The following is an 18,846-nucleotide window of genomic DNA, read 5'->3' on the forward strand; positions in this document are numbered from 1 at the left end:
CCATAGGGACTCCTTCCCAGGCAGGGGGTTGAGAGCAGCGACAGCAGTGGAAAGAGAACTTGGCACTGTGTAGGAATTCTCCCGGGCAGGTGGGAAATTACCATACCAAAGATGAACGATGCCCTACAGCTAAATCACCAGGCTATGGCAGAGTGAGCACAGGAGCAAAGAGGATGCTAGCTGGGTGACCAGAAGCGTCCTAGAAATTCACCCCAAGGAGGAAGGAGAGACGGGCCCTACAGCCAGTTATTAATAGAAGGTTGTATAATGTAAGGTGTATGAGTATGAGCTCTCAATAAGACATGTGTTCATGTGTCCATTAAAATATCTGTGTGTATGTGTTTGCAATTTGCAAGTCTCCTAAAGCACTGCCCAAGAGCAGAGCCTTGTCCTGCCCAGCTCTCAGGGAACTGTGATCCTAGGCCATGGAGGGAGACTAAAGAGATGGTTTTTCTAACTAAGCTCTTATTTCAGGAAATAGAGGAGGGTGCTCCATGCTTTTCTCTCAGCTAACACAAACAAGCCTGGCCTGCTGGCTTGTCATGGTAATCTGAAGTGCTGTTCTGCTTGCTGCCTGTTGATTTTTAGGGCTGCAGAAGACAGAATGAGGTTTTTCATCCGTTTAATCAGTCAATAAGTATTTGTCAAGCATCCTGTTGTCCAGATGTTATTCGTGATCTCACGATGCGGAGGACACAGACTTGAAAATGTATGATAATATTGTGATTATTGTAATATTGTGTATGTAGGTTTGCTTACAAGTGCCACTGGAACATCGGGAAAGAAAAGCAGTCCATGCCAGGGCTGGGCAGCTTGGTAAGGCTTCATCGGTGGTAGAATAAGGCCAGCTCCTATAAACTGCTAAGTGCCCCTCCACTCCAGACCTGTCTATCTGGTCGTGTTTACTTCCCACAGGCGCCTCTGGAAGCCATTGTGCCTGCTGCACACTACCAAAGGAAACAGCCAGGGATCAGAAAGGCTAATAAGCTACTATGTTCAAGGTCACATAGACAGCAAATGATAGAGCCAGAGTTGCAGTTCCCAGCCACTCCTGACTCCAGGGGATGGACTTGGCACTGTGTTCTGATGTTTGATATGTACGAACTTCACTGGAGAACACGGGAGGTAAGGAGCATCCGGGCAAAAGCTGCAGCAATTGATCTTAAAGGTCTTCCTTACGTATTTACACAAGTGAGAAGCACACTGGGAAGTATGCTCACCAGGATGAGGTCACAGAAGAGGTGAAGCAAGAGTGCCCTGACTGGTGTGCGTGGGGCTCTGTGAACAACTCTTGGCTGTTATTAGTCATTTCTAACAAGCCTAACTTCTTGGTCAGTATGAGGATTCCCCTCAGCGTTCTTACTCTCCAGCAAGTGTTGGAGGGAGTACGGAGGAGGTCTGAGTGACCTTTTAGTGGGTGCTTCTGAAGTTCCCTCTATGACCTCCTTTCCCTTTTTGGGAAGCAGGGACAGTGCTGGGAACTGAACCGAAAGCCATGCGCATGCTAGGCAAGCAGTCTCTCACTGAGCTACACCTCGGTCTCAGTGCTTTTCTGAGCCAATTTAATCTTAGGATCGGTCTTCCAGATTTCCCCAGCAGCCAGTGTTCTAGGAGAGCAAGATTCTGTCCAGTCTGGAAGATCCCGTGAGTTCACACGGTAATGCTTCAGCCTGATTAGAAGTAAGGCATTCACCAAAGACAAAACTATCTGATTCTCCTCCGCCAGTTTGTCCTCTGTTCTTAGGCGTTGTCCAGGTCATATCTCCCGAGCCATTTCCCCTAGGAATTAGGTAGGAATTGCACACACATTTGCACTGCTCCAGCCTGTTGCGCGCCGACTTGTTCCAGTTGGCCTGCACTGTTTGTTTTTGAAGATCTTCTGCGGTGCACATAGAACCACCAGCGGATTAACTTCAGCATCTGTGGGTAAATCAGCACAAGGCCTTCCCTGAGTTCCTCCAGGCCCTGGCACATGATGGTGCTCTGCGCTGGAACGAAAGCGTGAAGCCCGGGCGCGCAGCCAGTTCGGTGTTGGCCGACTTGACCAAAACTCTCCCGGTCCGGCTCGGGTCACCCCTTGGAGCTGGCGCCGGGGGCGTGGCTGGCGCGGGGCATGCCGGGCGGGCAGGTGGGCAGGTGCCTGGGCGGGGCTCGCCGTGGTTGGCGGCGGGCGGAGGGGCGGGGGCCGCGCACCCGGAAGAGCGGTCCGCGGAGCTAAGGCGACTGCTGGCGTCTGGGGGTCGACATGGACAAGCTGAAGAAGGTGCTGAGCGGCCAGGACACCGAGGACCGCAGCGGTCTGTCCGAGGTGAGCGCAGCCGAGGAAGCCAGGATTTCTTGGAAAGCTGCCCTGCTCCCTTCCCGCCCGCGGCGCGGAGCTCAGCCGGGACACTGCCACAGGTGGCAGCGCGGGGACTTTGCAGAGGGCGTGGCTCCCGAGCCCTTCCCAACTTCCTCTCGGGAGGACGAGGGGGGGCTCTGGAGTAAGACCCAAAAAATCTGTGCGGGTGGGAGCGTGGGCCTGAACGGCATCCCTGGGCCTGACCTCCCCACCCCCGCCGCCCCCGTTCCAGCTGAGCCGGCCAGGGCTCTCCCTTTGGAGCCGGGCGAGGCCGGCGGCCTTGGTGAAAGGAGCTCCCCTCCCTGGATCGCGGGCTGGCTTTGGTTGTGGGTGTGAGTTCCAGACCCGACCTTAGGCGTACTGCTTAAGTAGTAGTAACACTCCGTGAATGGCTGGTTGACAGGAACCTACCAGGTCTCTGAGTCTCCAAGGTTCATTCCTAGACTAGAGATTCCCAAACACCCCGGAGATTGCCAGTGTTTCTTTTATTAATAGATGGCTCGGAAACTTGCCTAGCTCTAGAGCCACTGAGAATGTCTTTTTAGGTGCTTTAGGAGTTTGTTTACATTTTTTTTTCTCGAAGACAGAATAACGTTTTACTCGGTGTATTCTTAGCCCCGCTTTCCCCTTCTGTGAAACAAGGCTGTTGAACACGATTATATGGCCCTTTTTCTTTGGAAACTGAATTCCTCTCTAATATTTAGCTGTGTTTCTCGTGGTTTTCCCAGCATCCTGCTCTCACTTTTGTGGTTGATTTTTGTTCAGAGTTATGTCTTTGCAAAAACACAACCTCACCTCAAAGGGAGTAAGTTTATTTTGAAGCCAAGTACGAGCGACAGTGGCCCGGGGACGGATCCAGATTACCCCAAATTAAGTGTTTCAACAGGATAACAGTTGGCTAAGTTTTTATAGTAACAGGACAAAGTACTAAGTCAAGGTACTTGCTAAATGGATCCGTGGAAACACGAAGTAGGTGGTTAGAGCAGTGAGGAGGAACCTCAGCTGCAGGTCCTCTCTAGGCTGTCTGATGGGGCTCTAAAACCCTTGGTTTGTGGAAGCGTGGGTTGTGTTAATTAATAACAGGTGGGCAGGATATGACAGCCCGAGGTTAGTTGCTGTTTGACTCCGGACATGCAACTTTCCAGCCTCTCCACAATCATTAGAATTAGAACGAGTAATTTTTATGTTTTTTTATTTTAATTTTTAAATTTCTGGCCTCTTGTGAACTTTTATATGTTGAAGCCTAAGGAAGCCCCGAGACTTAGTCGACCCACATGGTCATGTAAAAATCAGCTCCATAGACATCAACAAGCTGTTTTACAAAGTTGGGGCTGAAGGGGAGACTCTAGGAGACTCTGTTGGCCTTGAGGTGCTGTTCCTCTGTAGCAGTGGGTGGGTCTCCAGGCATGACTAGGGTAGTACCATTTGAAAACAAAGTCTGCCCCCAACCCTGCCCTGCTACCCCCAAATGGTGAATGCTTGTGTGCAGACAGTGAAGGGCTTTAACCTCCTCTTAAGATCACCCTGTATTCCATCTGTTTTCAAGAGACTGTGGGCTTTGCTCTTGTTTGAAAACATTGCCAGTTTCCCCTTTCCTGCTAAGATTCCTGTTGGTGTGCGTCATTGTGTCTCAAACTCCAGGGACTTTCTGTAGCCAGTAGGGTTTGTTGTCAGGGATGTTCCGGCTTGGTAATCACTTACTAGGCCCCGCCTCTTGTTAAGTACTAACTAATGTGGTTACACTTTCCATGGTTTTGAGCTTGGAAAAACTGGAGGATTCTGTGGCAAAATTTCTGTTTGTGTGGTTAGCTGGATGAGCTAGCTTCAAGTCTCTTTAGTTATATAGCCTGCAGAGGTTGCCAGAAAATTTAGAAAACATTTTATACTTGAATGCCAACTATAAAAGTATGTCTTGTTTCTTCTGTCCTTCCCAGGTAGGTGTAAAGTTGGCAGGTCTCTTAGTCACAGCTGCCTATGATAAGTCTTCTAACTGATACCCTGTCATCATAAACACTCTCAAGTCCTGGTTTCAGTGGAGCCCTTCCTGAAAGCATAGACTTTGTGTGTTCTGGAAAGGGTTCTTGGGACCAGGAAGGTCTAAGGGTGTCTGATCATAATGTGCAGGAATACAGCAGAGTTCCATTCTCACCTCCGGGTGCCAGTCTCACCTCCCTGGACAATCCTTTAATGATGGCACTTGGCAAGAATCCCTCTGCCTTCTCCATTCTGTAGTCAAAGGGCCCTTTGTGCATGACTGCCAGACACAGCTTGTGGTTCCCCGCATTCCCTTCAGGGTCTATCCAGGTACTGTTTTAGCTGTGTTGGTTTTGGAAAAAACTCTACTAGCAGAGTTTGGAAACTACAGCCTAGAGGGAGATTTTCCGTCAACTGAATCTGCTTTCATGAATTGACAAAAAGTCTTTCCTTTCACCAGATCCATTTAGAAGAAGTGGAACCAAAGCTTCCTCCTCTTTCCCTGACCAAGTGTCAGAGCACACTTACAGCGGAAAGCATGGCGATGAATTATCTCTGCTCCCTGCTAAAGAAAAGGTAGCATTTAGATGGGTTCATCCTGAGACATTTCTTGAACATAGTGTCACTCTTGTATCTGAGGGTAAAAAAGCACAATCATGCTTTTGGGCAGAAATGCTTTCTATGGCCAGTGATTTCATTTTTTTTTTTTCTTTCTTTTTTTTTTGAGATAGGGTGTCTCTATGTATTCTCCATGTATCCCTGACTGTCCCGAAACTTGCTCTGTAGAGCAGGCTGGCCTCAAACTGAGACATCTGTCTGTCTCTGTCTCCCGATTGCTGGGATTGTTTGCCACCAACACTGCTCACCTAAATAACTAGTGCTAGTCTCCCAGTCTGTGGGGAACAAACCCAGCCTCCCCACATGACAGGCGGGGATGCTCACTCCTCTGCTAACGAGGATGACTATCTCTTGCCAGTGATTTTACTGTCTATAAAGGCATGAGTCTCACTGTCTTACTCTGTCTCTGGAATGTTCTGAATGTCAAGACTAGTTCAGCTTTGATACTTTACAGTTTCTCCACCTAAACAGAACAAGGTTGGCCTTTCTGGGCACGGCTGTTGGTGCCGTGACACTCAGTAATTTCCTCGCTGCTCTGCCCCCCTTTTCCTTCTCATGACTTGCTTGTTTCCACCTTGGCAAGGCCCATGCATGGTTGGAAGAGTGGGAGCTGTTCATTTTCTTTTGCTCTTGGTAGGACATTGCACGAGTTAGAAGAGGTCTAACTTGATTGTCTAGGACCTGTTGAAGTCTGGCAACAACATCCTATGGTTAATTTAGAGCCGGGGGAGCTGAAACAAACTCTTCAAGGTGGACAAGTAGCCTCTGCTTGGAAACACAGGGCTCAGTTGTCAGGTCCTAACATTGTGGTGCATGCCCTTCTTCTCTTTAATATATATATATAATGAATTATATATGTTAAGTGTAAGGAATGAATGTGCACACACATATATGTGGAGAGATTACAATTGCATTATTTCCCCCTTCCCTTTCCTCTCTCCAAACCCTCCTATATATTACCCCTGTTCACTTTCTAATTCATGGCCTTTTTCTTTTGTTGTTGTTGTTGCTGCTGCTGTTGTTTTGTTGTTATTGTTGTGTGTGTGTCTTACTAAATACATAAATACAAATACATAAATACCACCTGCTCAGCCTGTATAATGTTACTTGTATATATACGTTTTCAGGGCTGACCATTTGGTATTGGATAATCAGTTCTCCCACTCCCAGCATGCCTTAGTTGCCTTAGTTGCCTTAGGCCTCTAGCTGCCTACTGTTGAAGCTCCTTAGGTTTCCCCCTTCCACATTAGCAGGTCTGTTGGCGTTGTCTTGTTCAGGTCATGTTTAGGCAGCTGTGTTAGTGAGACTTCAAGGGTGTAGCTTCTGACTTTTCTGGGAGACATAATCTTACAGCAGACTCCCTGTTCTCTGCCCCCTCGTCCGCAGTGAGCCCTGAGTCTTAGATGTGTCAGTCGGTACGGGCCTCCTCCATTCTGCGTTTTGATTGGCATGGTTTTCTGTAATGGTTTCCTTGAAGAGGGTCAAGGACTGCACTTATCTGTGGGTGTAAGAGCAAATATCTGGAATGTAGTTAGAAATTCTGCTGCAAGCCACCTTTTTGAGGTGCTAGAGATGGAACCCAAATTTCTTGCTTATGGTAGGACTGTACCATTGCTCCTAGCCCAACCCATCCCTAAATGTGCCAGGTTCCTGCAGGTGCTCAGCGTGTTCCTATGTGTGGTGTTGCGGTGTCACGGAGACTCTATGGAAGTGGGGAGAGAGCCTTTTGTTCGGTGACCTAAGTATCTTCTTCCAGGTGGAGGTTAAACCTTTCCGGATAGTACTTGTTATACCTTGGGAGCCTCTTGGTCTTCTCTTCCAGCTTCTGGTTTGACAGGTTGGAAACAGGTCACTGAGCCAGGGCCAGTTAGGGCCAAAGGAGTGGTCCTGCTCACTTGCCTTCCTCCATCAGTTTGGGTGGCAGTGGAGTAGGCGGTCTTTCTTGCTTTGTGAGGTTGAGCTGCCTATATAAGAGGAGGCTGGGTGTGTAAATGCAGACCTGGCTGTGCTGATTGGGTTTGATCTTTCAGTGGCAGCTTCCTGTGTCCATCTGTGGGCAGTGAGCCCTCCCGCATCTTAAGGACAGCCTGGAAAGGCCCGTGGCACAGCGACTTGTCATCTTTGGCGTGGGAAAGGCCGTTGAGATCCGCTCTCCAGCTCTTCTGCTTTAGTGCTTTCCCAGGGGAGTTTGCCTCCCCTTGGGTTAGCCGACAGTGGTAGAGAGTCAGGATGAACGGATAGTGATTAATTAGCTGGGATCTGGCTAACTGTGACTGATTTGGCTGTTGCTGGCATGATGTCAGTAAGAATAAGTAGAAGGGGTGCGTCCTGGTAAATATGAGGGGCCTTCTTCCTCTGAGGTGCCAGGAATGTTGCGGCAACTTCTGCACTTGATAGGAGAGATGGGAAAGCATGGCCAGTGGGCCAGACGGCCTGAGTGTCTGACCCTCGTCTGCTCCCATGACCCAGGCCCTCCTTCCTTTCCTCCCTCCCTTCCTCCTTCCCTCCCTCCCTTCCTTTTTCCCTCGCTTTCTTTTTTCCTTCCTTTTTGCTTCCTCTTGCCCTCCCTCTCTCCCTCCCTCCCTCCCTCCCTCCTTCCTAATTTATTTATTATGTATGTGTATAAATGCAGGTGGGCAGCCCTCGTGTGGAAGCCAGGGTCAGTCTGCAGGACTCCTCTCCTGCTTCCTTTATGTGGTTTGCGGTGACGGAATTTAAGTCATCAGGTTTGCACTTCCAGTCCCTTTACCTGCTGAGCCATCTTGCCAGTTCTAAATACCATTTCTCTTGGCCTTTAAGACCATTTCTGAATTAATTGTGAGTTTTCTTTGTTTTCACTAAATGTGCGTGTGTGTATGTAATTGTTGTTTTGAAACTGCAGGTTGTGGAGGCCTCATCGCTAAGCTGGGGCACCAGAATAAAAGGCTTCATCGCATGTTTTGCCATAGGAATCCTCTGCTCACTGCTGGTAAGATTTTCTTCCATCTACTGCCTTTTCCTAATTCTCTGCTTTATTCTTTTCCTTTTGCCCACTTTTCTCTTTGATGCTTCATTAAATTGAATGAATAAAGCAGGGGTGAGGGCGGTAGGAGGCAAGGAGGGCAACTGTGAGCCTCTGGTGGGAGTGGCATTGCTATGCTTACATACACGTGTCCTGTTCTTCCCCTCTAGGGTACTTTTCTGCTGTGGGTGCCCAAGAAAGGACTGAGCCTCTTTGCGGTGTTTTACACCCTGGGTAACTTGGCATCAATTGGGAGGTAACCTTTCTCTTTTCTCCTTTTTCCAACCTTGCTATTTATTGGATGATAAAATATCCATTGTGTTTGAGGGAGGGAGAAGATGAAATGCTTCATATCTTTAAGGAGTTGGAAAGAAGGAGGAGAGACATTCATATCCCCTTATTTCAAAACATCCTGTATCTTAGTTTACCTTCACCCCTGGGAGAAAGCAGGAAGCATGTGACCACTTGTTCAGATGTCCCCAGGTACACGGTATGGCCAGCCCTCCCTGTGTTGGTTTCCCTGCCCTCAGAGACTGGGTGCAGCTGCTGCTTCTAGAAGCCACCAGGCAGGCGAGTGACTGTGAGACTGGGAACTGGTTATTATGTAGGGCCAGACCGTCCTGGGCTTGAGGCTCAGGCTCCTGTGTCAGGGCATCTGATGGGTACTTCCCAGGGGAGGTCAGCCATTCTGCCTACGTCAAGTGCACAGACACCCCCAGCTGACCTCCTTCACTTGGGTGCTTCAGCTACACCTGTGCAGACAATGCCAGGCCTGCCTCTGGTGGGAAATGCTGGCCTGGCATTTCCTGTTCATTCCTGTTAGAATGAACCTCAGGAACCTAACTGGGCAATCTTTCCTTCCCTTACCCTCTCCCTCCCCATGTTTCTATACATGGCTTCAGAGTCCTGTGGGGAAAGGGCTCCAGGAGGCCAAGTTTCCCTATGTTAACTTAACCATAATAATTCAATTGTTGTTGTCTTTTTTTCTTTTCTTTTAAAAAAGCACATTTATTTATTGATTATGTATATGGTGTTCTGACATGTATGCCTGCAGGCCAGAAGAGAGCACCAAATCTTACTATAAATGGTTGTGAGCCACTTGTGATTGCTGAGAATTGAACTCAGGACCCCTGGGAGAATAACCAGTGTTCTTAACCTCGGAGCCTTATCTCCAGCCCCATCTTTCTTTTTCTTTTTTTTAATATTTTAATTTATATTTTTTTGTGTATGAATGTTTTGCCTGCCTGTATATCTGTTTGCCACATATGTAACTGGTGCCTGAGGTGTAAATGGAAGTTTCTATCCTGCCCGGTCCCACAACCATTCATTCCCAAAGAAACACACATAGGCTTATATTAACTATAAACTGTTTGGCCCATTAGCTCAGGCTTATTATTAATTAACTCTTACAACTTAAAATAACCCATAATTCTTGTCTATGTTTAGCCATGTGACTTAGTACCTTTTCTCAGTACATCATTCTCATCTTGCTTCCTCTGCATCTGGCTGAGACTGACTCTCTGCCTTTCCTCTTCCCAGAATTCTCTTAGTCTGTTTGTGCCAACTATATTTCCTGCCTTGCTACTGGCCAGTCAGCATTTTATTAAACCAATACAAGTGACAACTCTTTACAGTGTACAAAATCATTATCCCACAGCACTGTAGAGGTCAGAAGAGGGCATCAGATCCCCTGGAACTGGATTTAGATAACAGTTGTGAGCCACCGTGTGGATGCTGGTAATTGAACCTTGGTCCTCTGCTAGAGCAGGCAGTGATGTGGGATGTCCTTCTGTGTATATGTTGCTTTTATTGGTTTATGAATAAAGCTGTTTTGGCCAATGGCTTAGCAGAGTAAAGCCAGGTGGGAAATCTGAACAGAGATATATAGAGAGAGTAGGCAGAGTCGAGGAGACATCATGTAGCTGCCGAAGGAGGCAGACACCATGTAACTGCCCAAGAAGCAAGAGGTAACAAACCATAAACCTCTTGGTAAAATATAAAATAATAGAAATGAGTTAATTTAAGATGTAAGAGTTAGTTAATAAGAAGCCTGAGCTAATAGGCCAAACAATGTTGTAATTAATATAGCTTGTGTGTGGTTATTTGGGTCTGGGTGGCTGGGAAACTAACGAGCAGCCTCTGTTTACGAAATGGTGCCCTAAGACAAGAGCCTCCAAAAGGTCTCCATTACAAGCCAGTGCTCTTAACCACTGCACCATCTTCCTAGCCCACTGTTCTCTTTCTTACTTAGCTTTCTTTCTTATTCCTGTGGCCGTTTGGCCCTGCTGATTTACTTTGGACTCACTTGGTAAGCACTGCCACATTAGAATTTGCTCACCAGTGAGGCAGTGAGACACAAGCCAGTGACATAGATGGTAATGTGAAGGAAAGCTCCGAGAGGGCTGGTTTGACAGCGGGTCAGGGACAGTTTCCTAGCAAAGGTGGTACCTGGGCTCTTCTGAGCTTCGTCCATCTCCTCCTTCCCTCAGCTGCTCTGTCATACTCCCCTCCTGTGTACCTCTCTCCAGGCTCTTTTCCTCTGAGTTCTGGGACCTGTGTAGAGTCCCCCATGCAGCTCTCTGCCTCCTCTGCAGTGGCGTCCTAACTTGGTGCTTCTGAACATCTCTCGGCATCTCTGTGCTTCTTTCCTGGCTGTTTTCCTTGTCTGCAGTCCTGCCCATCTCTCTGCTCCCCCTTTGTCATTTCTCATTTCCCAACTTGCTTATTTGTTAAGTCCTGCCTCTAATGTCACCTCTTGTGTGAAGCTCTGCCGATTACCACCTCCTTCCTGGAACTAGTGACCTCCTCCTCCAGGGCTCCTTCCATGGTGTTTATATTTCCGTGACAGCACAGGTAGTGGTGACTGATGCTGCCCTTGAAGCTTTCTCAGACACTAGCTTTTGTGGGTTTGGTTTGGGTCCACAGTGTGGGGTAAATGTACAGCCTGAGCATAATTATATAGGTACATTGTTTACTCCGGAAGAACCTCTAGCAGTTCTTAATGGGACAGGCGCCATAGCACACAGAGGGAAACAGGGAGGGCTGCATTGTTGTTTCTGCGTTTTACAAGGAGTTTCTGACTTTACACAGAATCTATTTATACATGCGTGCCTTGAATCTGCTGCTTAGTCTGTTTGGTAAAGAGTCTCTGAGCTCAGAAAACAGCTTAACTTCAAAGAGGGTACCTGTCCGTGATGTGTTAGATGTGTGTTTCTGCCTCCCTGTGATCACTCCCGTTAGCTGCCTCTCGGGTTTCCTTCATACAAATTCATGCAAAGGGTGCTTTTAGAATAGATGTGGGTTAAACACAAGCTTTTTGGATTCCCCCGCTATGTGATCGCAGATTGGTTAGCTAACCTCTCACTTCCATGTGTCTGAAATGGGAACAGTAACACCCATCTAAAGTAGTTGAGGGACTGAAATGAGTACTGTGTGAACACCTGAAATTTAGCAAGCACTCAACTGTAGTAGATGTTACTTTTATCATCATTAAAATTCCTGGAGAGTGTGAAAGAAGAGAAGTGTTCTGTTTTCGAATGTAAGCATTCTAAACCTGTAAGTGGCTTTGTGTTTCTTAAACCTGGGCCCTTGGTTTGTTCCTGTGGGTATATAGTCAAGGAAGCAGTGTGGCCCCTCACAGAGAGAGAGAATGGTATTGGTCCTGCTCTTATATTAGTCGGGTGACCTTGGTTATGTAATCTTCCTGTCTAAAACAAGTGCACTAATTGTCTCTACTTCATAGGTCCTTGTTGGACTAAATGAGGGCAGTGCACAAAAGACCTGCAAGTCATTGCCGCAGGAGCTCTTGGGGAGGTGGCTGGTGTGCCTCTGTTCTGACCTAAATGGCTTGTGTGTGTTTGTCTCTTAGTACCATCTTCCTCATGGGGCCATTGAAGCAGCTGAAGCGCATGTTTGAGCCTACGCGTCTGATTGCCACAATCCTGGTGCTGGTAAGGGCAGACTGCTTTCCCCACAGGCTTTATAGGTGGGGGCCTGTCTTTTCTTTTCCTTCTTAATCCTGGGAATTAAACATGGTCTTACACGTACAGGGCTTTCTAAGTTGTTCAGGCTAGCCTCGAACCCACTACCTGTTTGCTTCACTATACGACTGGAGGGTTTTCTTTCTCCTCCACCCCCTATATTCCTGGCTGTCCTGGAACTCACTCTAGACCAGGCTGACCTTGAACTCAGAGATCCACTTGCCTCTGCCTTCCAAGTGCTGAGATTGAAGGCATGCACCACCTCTGCCTGACTTGGAAGATTTTATTTCTATCCCATCAAACCAGAATATCTCTTTTTTGACCTAGTTATCCATGTATCTGTCAAAATCTTTCCAGACCCCATTCTCTAGATTCCAAGCATAATCAATGAGATTTGTACTTGATTGGCATGCTTTTAATTTTCATTTAGTTTGTGGGTCTCTCATTCATTCACAGAAGAATGTTTTCTAAGGCCATGGCTGTGTTTGCTATTTATCTGTGTCCTTTGAGAGCGCAGTGCTGGACAGAGAGTTCTGGGCACACTGAGTAAGGAACTAGAGAGCAGTGCGGTGAGTGGTATGGTAGGGACCGGAGCAAGCAGTGGCTTGTTTCCAGCTCCAGGTATAGATGGCCTGGCAACTCTGGTGGAAAGACTTTCCAGGAAAGGACGCGGGGCAGTGTCAGGTGACAGGTGAACAGATCACAGCTTCCTGACTGTGCAGCCGACAGCTCTTGACCTCTGTTCTCACACGCCTTTCCTACTCTAGAGGTGAGGTTACCGAGAGAGGTTGTGGCCAGCTTCCTCTTGTGTCTTAAATGAGAAGATTGGCAAGTGAATGACTGATCCAGAGTGTGCTTTCCTTTGCAGACATTTAGGGAGAATCTAAGAGTGGAAACACAGCCTGCCTTTTCCAGTCTGCATGCGTTTTTATTGTAGAGTTGGATCTCTTTTCCCGGCACAGACACGGTTGTTCGGATGGGCTAAATGCTTTGAACCACATTGTATTAATTAGTGTTTTCTCTTCTAGTTGTGTTTTGCACTTACCCTGTGTTCTGCCTTTTGGGTAAGTGTGAGCTTCAGTCTTCTATGACCTTTTTGGTTTATATCCTTGTCACACACTTTCCAGTAACTGTGTCTTTTTTTTTTTTTAGTGGCATAAAAAGGCTCTAGCGCTCATCTTCTGCATTTTGCAGTCTTTGGCCTTAACATGGTGAGTAACATCAGTGTCCCTCCCCCACCCCAGCCCTGTCTTTGACTTGTGGTGGGAAAGGAGAGAAAACCCGTGTGTTGTGGAGAAGCTCTTGAGTTGAAGAGTCGTCAGTAATGCAACAGAAGTCAGGCTTCAGAAGGCAGCCAGGTGACTCGGCCCACCGCCAGTAGACTGCATTAACGGTCTTGAGTGGCCTCAGAGGCCTCAGACCACAGCATTTTTGCTGAGCTCACGGCCGGTTGTGAGATACACAACTATTACTCAGCTCCTCACGTCCGGAAAGCGTGAGGACAGCGCAGTTATTATAAAGGCTGGTAAAAAAAAGGCCAGGAGTCAGGTAGAGAAGGGTGCTGCTGGGAAAATCGGTGATTGTGATGGAATGACCGTTCTGTAGAGGGCCAGCGAGGGCATTGTCAGCTGAGCTGAGGGAGCGGTAGCTGGGGAAATGAAAGTCTGTGTGGATGTGGGGTTGGCATCCTCACTGGACGTGGGCTGGCTTTGAGACATTTTAGGTGAAGATTAGGAAATTGCAACCCAGAGGCCAAGTGTAGTAAAAAGGTGACCAGAGACATGGCTTTTTTAAAAAAACAACTAATTTATTATGTATATAGTGTTCTACCTGAATGTATCCCTGCAGACCAGAAGAGGGCACCAAATCTCATTACAAGTGTTTGGGAGCCACCATGGTGGTTGCTGGAATTGAACTCAGGACCTCTGGAAGAGCAGCCAGTGCTCTTAACCTCTGAGTCATCTCTCCAGCCCAAGACATGACTTTTTAAAATCATAAATGCAACTGTAGGTTGTTGGTTGTTTAAACTCTGTATAACATCCAAGGGAGATGTGTGGTGGCATGTATCTCATCCGAGGCATTTCTGTGTTCCTTTGAAAGTCTAATCCATGAGTAAAGATGTCCGGCAGAATAGTTCCAGTCAGTGTGACTCTGCTATTGGGGATAAAAATGTCTGCTAGGCTACAGAGAAAAGCAAGGCTGTGGGCGTTTTAAATAAACTCCTGGCTGGTGAGCACCTAGTTAGTAGAAATGGATCTTGGGAATGTAAGCTTGAGCCTATCTTCCTTTTGGAACTTTGACCTTCTGAAAAAATACACTTGTCAAACTGCCTTTCAGACTTTACCGTGTTCACAAGTTAAGTGTGTGCACATGGAAAGTGGGAGGAGTGGGAAAGGATGGTGGCCTGGTTTTAATAGGAGACACGTTTTGCTAGTAGACACTACAAGGGCCTGACTTGATGGCTTGTGTTTCTGCTCTGGCTTTCTTCTGGGTGCAGAAATTGGTACCTACAAATACACCGTTCTTTTGCAAGCCAGTTCTGAGGAGTCAGCCTTCCTCTGGGCCCTGGAAAATGGTGATTTCCTTTGAACTGAATCTTAAGTCTGACCAACTTACACACAGTGTCTCTCCCCTGCATGGTTTTCTTACAGACAGTGTGGCTTGGGTTCTTGAAGTATTGTACCAGGTATAGAATAGTAGGCAGTGACTTTTTTTTTTAATTAGTGGAGCAGATAGAACATTGACCCCACCGGGATGGAAGTTAAATAAATTCTTTTGCGAACTTACAAAGCATTAGATCACAACTGGTGAGGATTTCATTTGCAGTTTCTGAAAATAGGACTCTGATGCCATATGAGCATCAGGAATCTGTCTTTTTTAAGTGATCACTACTGGCTCATGTGGTTAAGCAGTACCAAAAGCAAGGCCGGGGTCAGGGGGCGTTATTGTTATATGGGCCTTTTGCACCATTCTCTGCTACAAGGCTACTTCCATGGCAGAGTGTTTATGTGATGTGTGAACGCATACAGGCCAGTAGAAATCACTGGGTGCTCTTAGAGCTTCAGGAGCTTTCTGCTGGGGAGTTTTCTGCTCCCTCCATTCAATTTAATCTTTGCTTTTCTTTGTAGGTATAGCCTTTCCTTCATACCATATGCAAGGTAAGACTAACTTTGTATTTGGAAATAGGGATTCTTTGATTTGTGACCCACGATGTGTTTAGATAGGAGGACTTCTAATTTTTTTTAAAGATTTATTTTTATTTTAATGTGTATTTTGCCTGCATGTATATTTATGTACCATGTGTGCATTTCCTGTGGAACTTAGAAGAGGCTGTTGAATCCCCTGGAAATGGAATTAATAGATGGTTGTTAGCTGCCATGTAGGTGTTGGGAATTGAACCTGGGTCCTCTAGAAGAGCAGCAAATGCTCTTAATTGCTGAACTATCTTTTCAGTTCCTGCATATGGACTTCACTTTGGAGATTTTAGTTTAGTTGCAGAAAGTACATGCTATTTTCTTTATCTGTACTAAACTTCTTTGAGCTAGATAGGCACAGGGCATGCATCTGCTTGATAGTTTACTATGATAAGGGCCGTGGTTCTCCTGATCTCATTATTCAACTAGCGATGTGCTGGCCAGGCTATGAGTTCCTGGTGTTTGGGGCACTCTACTCAGAGAAAGTGACCTGATGCATATTAATATGCCTTTAATCTGTAGCTTTGAGGTGGTAATTTGAAAGGTGATTAATTTAGTGGAACTAAACAAGAGCCTTGGGGTCCTCAGTGCTTGTTTTCTTACAGGGGCTCACTCAGGAAAGGTTTCAGAGTCTAGAGGGAAAGCAGGGCTAGGACTCTAGAGGACCAGCGCCTCCTATTTAGCAGAGTGACCTTGGTGACTTTATTGACCATCAAGACCTCAGATGAGACATTGATAATTGGGGTGGGTGGGGCTGGTTCGTCCCCAGAGGCTGGGTGTTTGTTAATTAATCATTTTTGATGGTGGACTTTTCTCATTTAGTCATAGGAATCAATAACCTCTGATTCCATTCTAATGAAGCCACTTAATTTTATTCTTCTCAGTCATCTACTAAATAAAAATATTTTCCGTAATTGTTCTGAGAAAATGAAAAATTGCAGGGACTAGGAAAGAGGGGGGATGCTATGTCTTCCACATTCCAGATCTGCTGCTGACAGTGTTCTGAATGTGCTGAGGAGCACGCTAACAAGCCCATAAAGCGTCCCTGTGTGCACAGGAATGTAACAGGGACATAGCAGTTGTGAAATACTGCCTTTGAGGCTGGGAGGAACGTATTCTCAGAGGAATATGGGCAGGGTTTTCCCAGGAGCTGGCTTGCTATTTGAAATAAGCCAAGGTCTGCTACATCTGAGCATCTAATGAAGTATTTATCTGTTTGGCAATAGTTTGACCATATCTCGTAGGTCCCTAAAGTACCTAAATAATTTACTGGGTTCCACCTTTTTAAATGACAAAATGATAATGTGGGTTCCTCCTTTTTAAATGACCAGAGCTTCGTATAGTTGGAGCTACCCACACAGCTGGACTCACTTAGTGTCCTTCCTCAGGGGTTCAGCATTGATTAGAATGGGAGTGATGGAAACGTTACAGTTCTTTTTGAACTCAAGAGTTTTTCTGTTGAGCACATGCATCTTCCTTTAGCAGGGAGGGAACCAAAGTGAGTTCTGTCTGGCTTCTAGAATGGTTTTCTCTAGTGTCCACAGAGCAGATTATATAGCTGAAAAGGCTCTGAGACCAAGTGAATTTGTCAACTTGGTTAAACAAATTAGGTGGACTCCTCTGCCCAGCTTTCCTGATCCCTCAGTGTGTTGTGTGACCTGGCAGGAGGGGACTTACTTTGGCCATAAACCTCATTACTTTACTTCCAGAGTACTCCTGGGACTTCAGTATGCAACAGACCTTGGCAGAGTCTTCACTAGAGCCTTAAAGACAGATTCTCTTATGTAGCCCATGCAGGCCTCAAACTTGCAGTCCTTGTGCCTCAGCTCCCTGAGTGCTGGCGTTACAGCGTGTGTCCCCGTGCATGGCCCCTTAATGACTTTGGTGTTAAAATTCATCGCCTGCTCAGGCAGTTGGATTCACTCACCTCATGTGATCCCCAACACTGTACACCAAAAACACAGTATCCAACCTGGAATGGGGTGAGGATGAGAGCTTAGGGTTCCTCCTTACAGCCAGGTGCAGTGGTGGAAGAGAGGAGGTCTACCTGCACAGATAAGCTATCTGTTGAGCACCCACTTTTTGCTTACGGGAGCTATACTGAATCCCAGGCACTAAATGAGCCTGTTAGTAATGCTCAGTGATGTTAGTAAACCCAGCTCCCTGTGCCAGGGAGCTCCTCAAGGTGTTGCTGCACAGTCTTCTGCTTCCTGGAACTGTAGCCCTCGTGACTACCCCTTGGTGATCTCAGTGTGTTCTGATTGGCTGATGTAGAAATGCAGCAGCATGTGCTGGTCCGCAGGGTAAGTGGGCACGTCCCATCTGACAGATGAGAGAATTCAAACTCCAGCCTGACCAGTAATTTGCCCAGGAAAAAACTGTTAAGAGACGTTGGCACTGCAGTTGGTGAATGGTTCTGCCCTCGCAGTTTCCTCCTTTGGCAGCATGGTACCCTGGGAAATGCTCAAGAATGGTCTTTGCCTTTGTGGAGCCTTTGGAGTGATAACATCCCATTCATCTGTGTTTTTCCTTCCTAGGGATGCTGTAAAGAAGTGCTTTGCTGTGTGTCTTACATAATGCAAGGCTGTCTACAGAGCGCGCTGCGGACGGAAGCTGGTGGACAGTCTTGTAAATACCCTCTGGACTCTGTCTCACAGACACGTGCCTTTCACTTGCAGCGTCGTGTTGTTTGCAATTTGGACATTTTTGAGGGTTGCCCATGGGAGCAGTCATGAACCCTAAACCCCAGTGAGTGCCTGTAGCACGGTGTGAGGTTCTGTGGCTAGTGTAGGGGACTCTTCCTTATGACCGTTTTCCTCTCTGGATGGCATCTCTGGATGGAGTTCTCGCAGATCAGACTTTGTTTAATAGCGGCAGATAAGCTTCAGGAACCACTGATTCCCAGGCGGTAGCAGGAAGGCCTAGCAGAGATTTTTAGGGGTTCAGCAGGAAGGGCAGAATTTTGAAGATTTGCCCCTCACCAAGGAAACCATTGTCACTGCCTCACACAGTACCGTCTCTGGTGTTTCTGCCCTTCCTCCAACCCTGGAGAGCCTGCCCTGGGCACACTTTCCTTCCTGTGGACTGCACCGTCTTGTTCAATCACAACTGGCTATTGAATGTCTTTTCTAGTGTTGAGTGTGTGGATTCTTTCTCCCGCCCTCCCCCTCCCATGTCTCTTGTCTTGTGATCTTGGGACACTGAAGTAGTGACCTAAAGAACTATTTGCTTTTGGACAAGAGCCACCAGAAAGTGAAAAACCTTCATGTTCCCTGCTCTGTTTATTTTTCTTCATTATTTATAAATGTTTACTTTTATTGGTTTTATTTTCCGTTCTTCGCTGGAGTCGGGCCAAGGAAAGTGCATGGGAAGACAGATCCCTTGTGGGCCCAGCAGGAAGCAGGCATGCCTGCCAAGCGACGTTCAGTGCTCCGGCATTGACACTAAGCCTGAGCTGGACACTGGGAAGACACCAGCCCGCAGGTGGTCATGTCTCAGCCTGATGCCTAACCACACACACAGTGTTCTTGTGTTGATGATCTTATCTGGTCCTCATGGGAGCCATGTGAGGAAGCAGGATTGTTGTCTCACTGTACAGTCAAAGGACCACATCTCAGATGGGTTTCCATGTCACCTGGAGCCATAGCAGCGACAGGGTCAAGCCAGAGTCCCAGTCTCCTTCATGATGGCACTGCTCTGGTCATCTCTCATAACCCTTCCTTGTTTTCATCATCCTAG

General features: G+C 47.0%; 1 protein-coding gene across 1 annotated transcript; it reads left to right on the forward strand.

Annotated features, from left to right (window-relative positions):
• Window positions 1–2,152: 2,152 nt before the first annotated feature.
• On the forward strand, window positions 2,153–18,425 carry Sft2d2 (SFT2 domain containing 2). Its single transcript, XM_048420973.3, has 8 exons — window positions 2,153–2,308; window positions 7,815–7,901; window positions 8,105–8,190; window positions 11,803–11,884; window positions 12,943–12,978; window positions 13,067–13,125; window positions 15,043–15,072; window positions 17,646–18,425. The coding sequence occupies exons 1-8, from the start codon at window positions 2,246–2,248 to the stop codon at window positions 17,683–17,685; spliced, it is 483 nt and encodes a 160-aa protein (XP_048276930.2). The 5' UTR covers window positions 2,153–2,245; the 3' UTR covers window positions 17,686–18,425.
• Window positions 18,426–18,846: the final 421 nt, after the last annotated feature.

This window comes from Myodes glareolus, chromosome 5 (genome assembly GCF_982192425.1).
Source record: "Myodes glareolus chromosome 5, mMyoGla1.1, whole genome shotgun sequence".
Lineage (NCBI taxonomy): Eukaryota > Metazoa > Chordata > Mammalia > Rodentia > Cricetidae > Myodes > Myodes glareolus.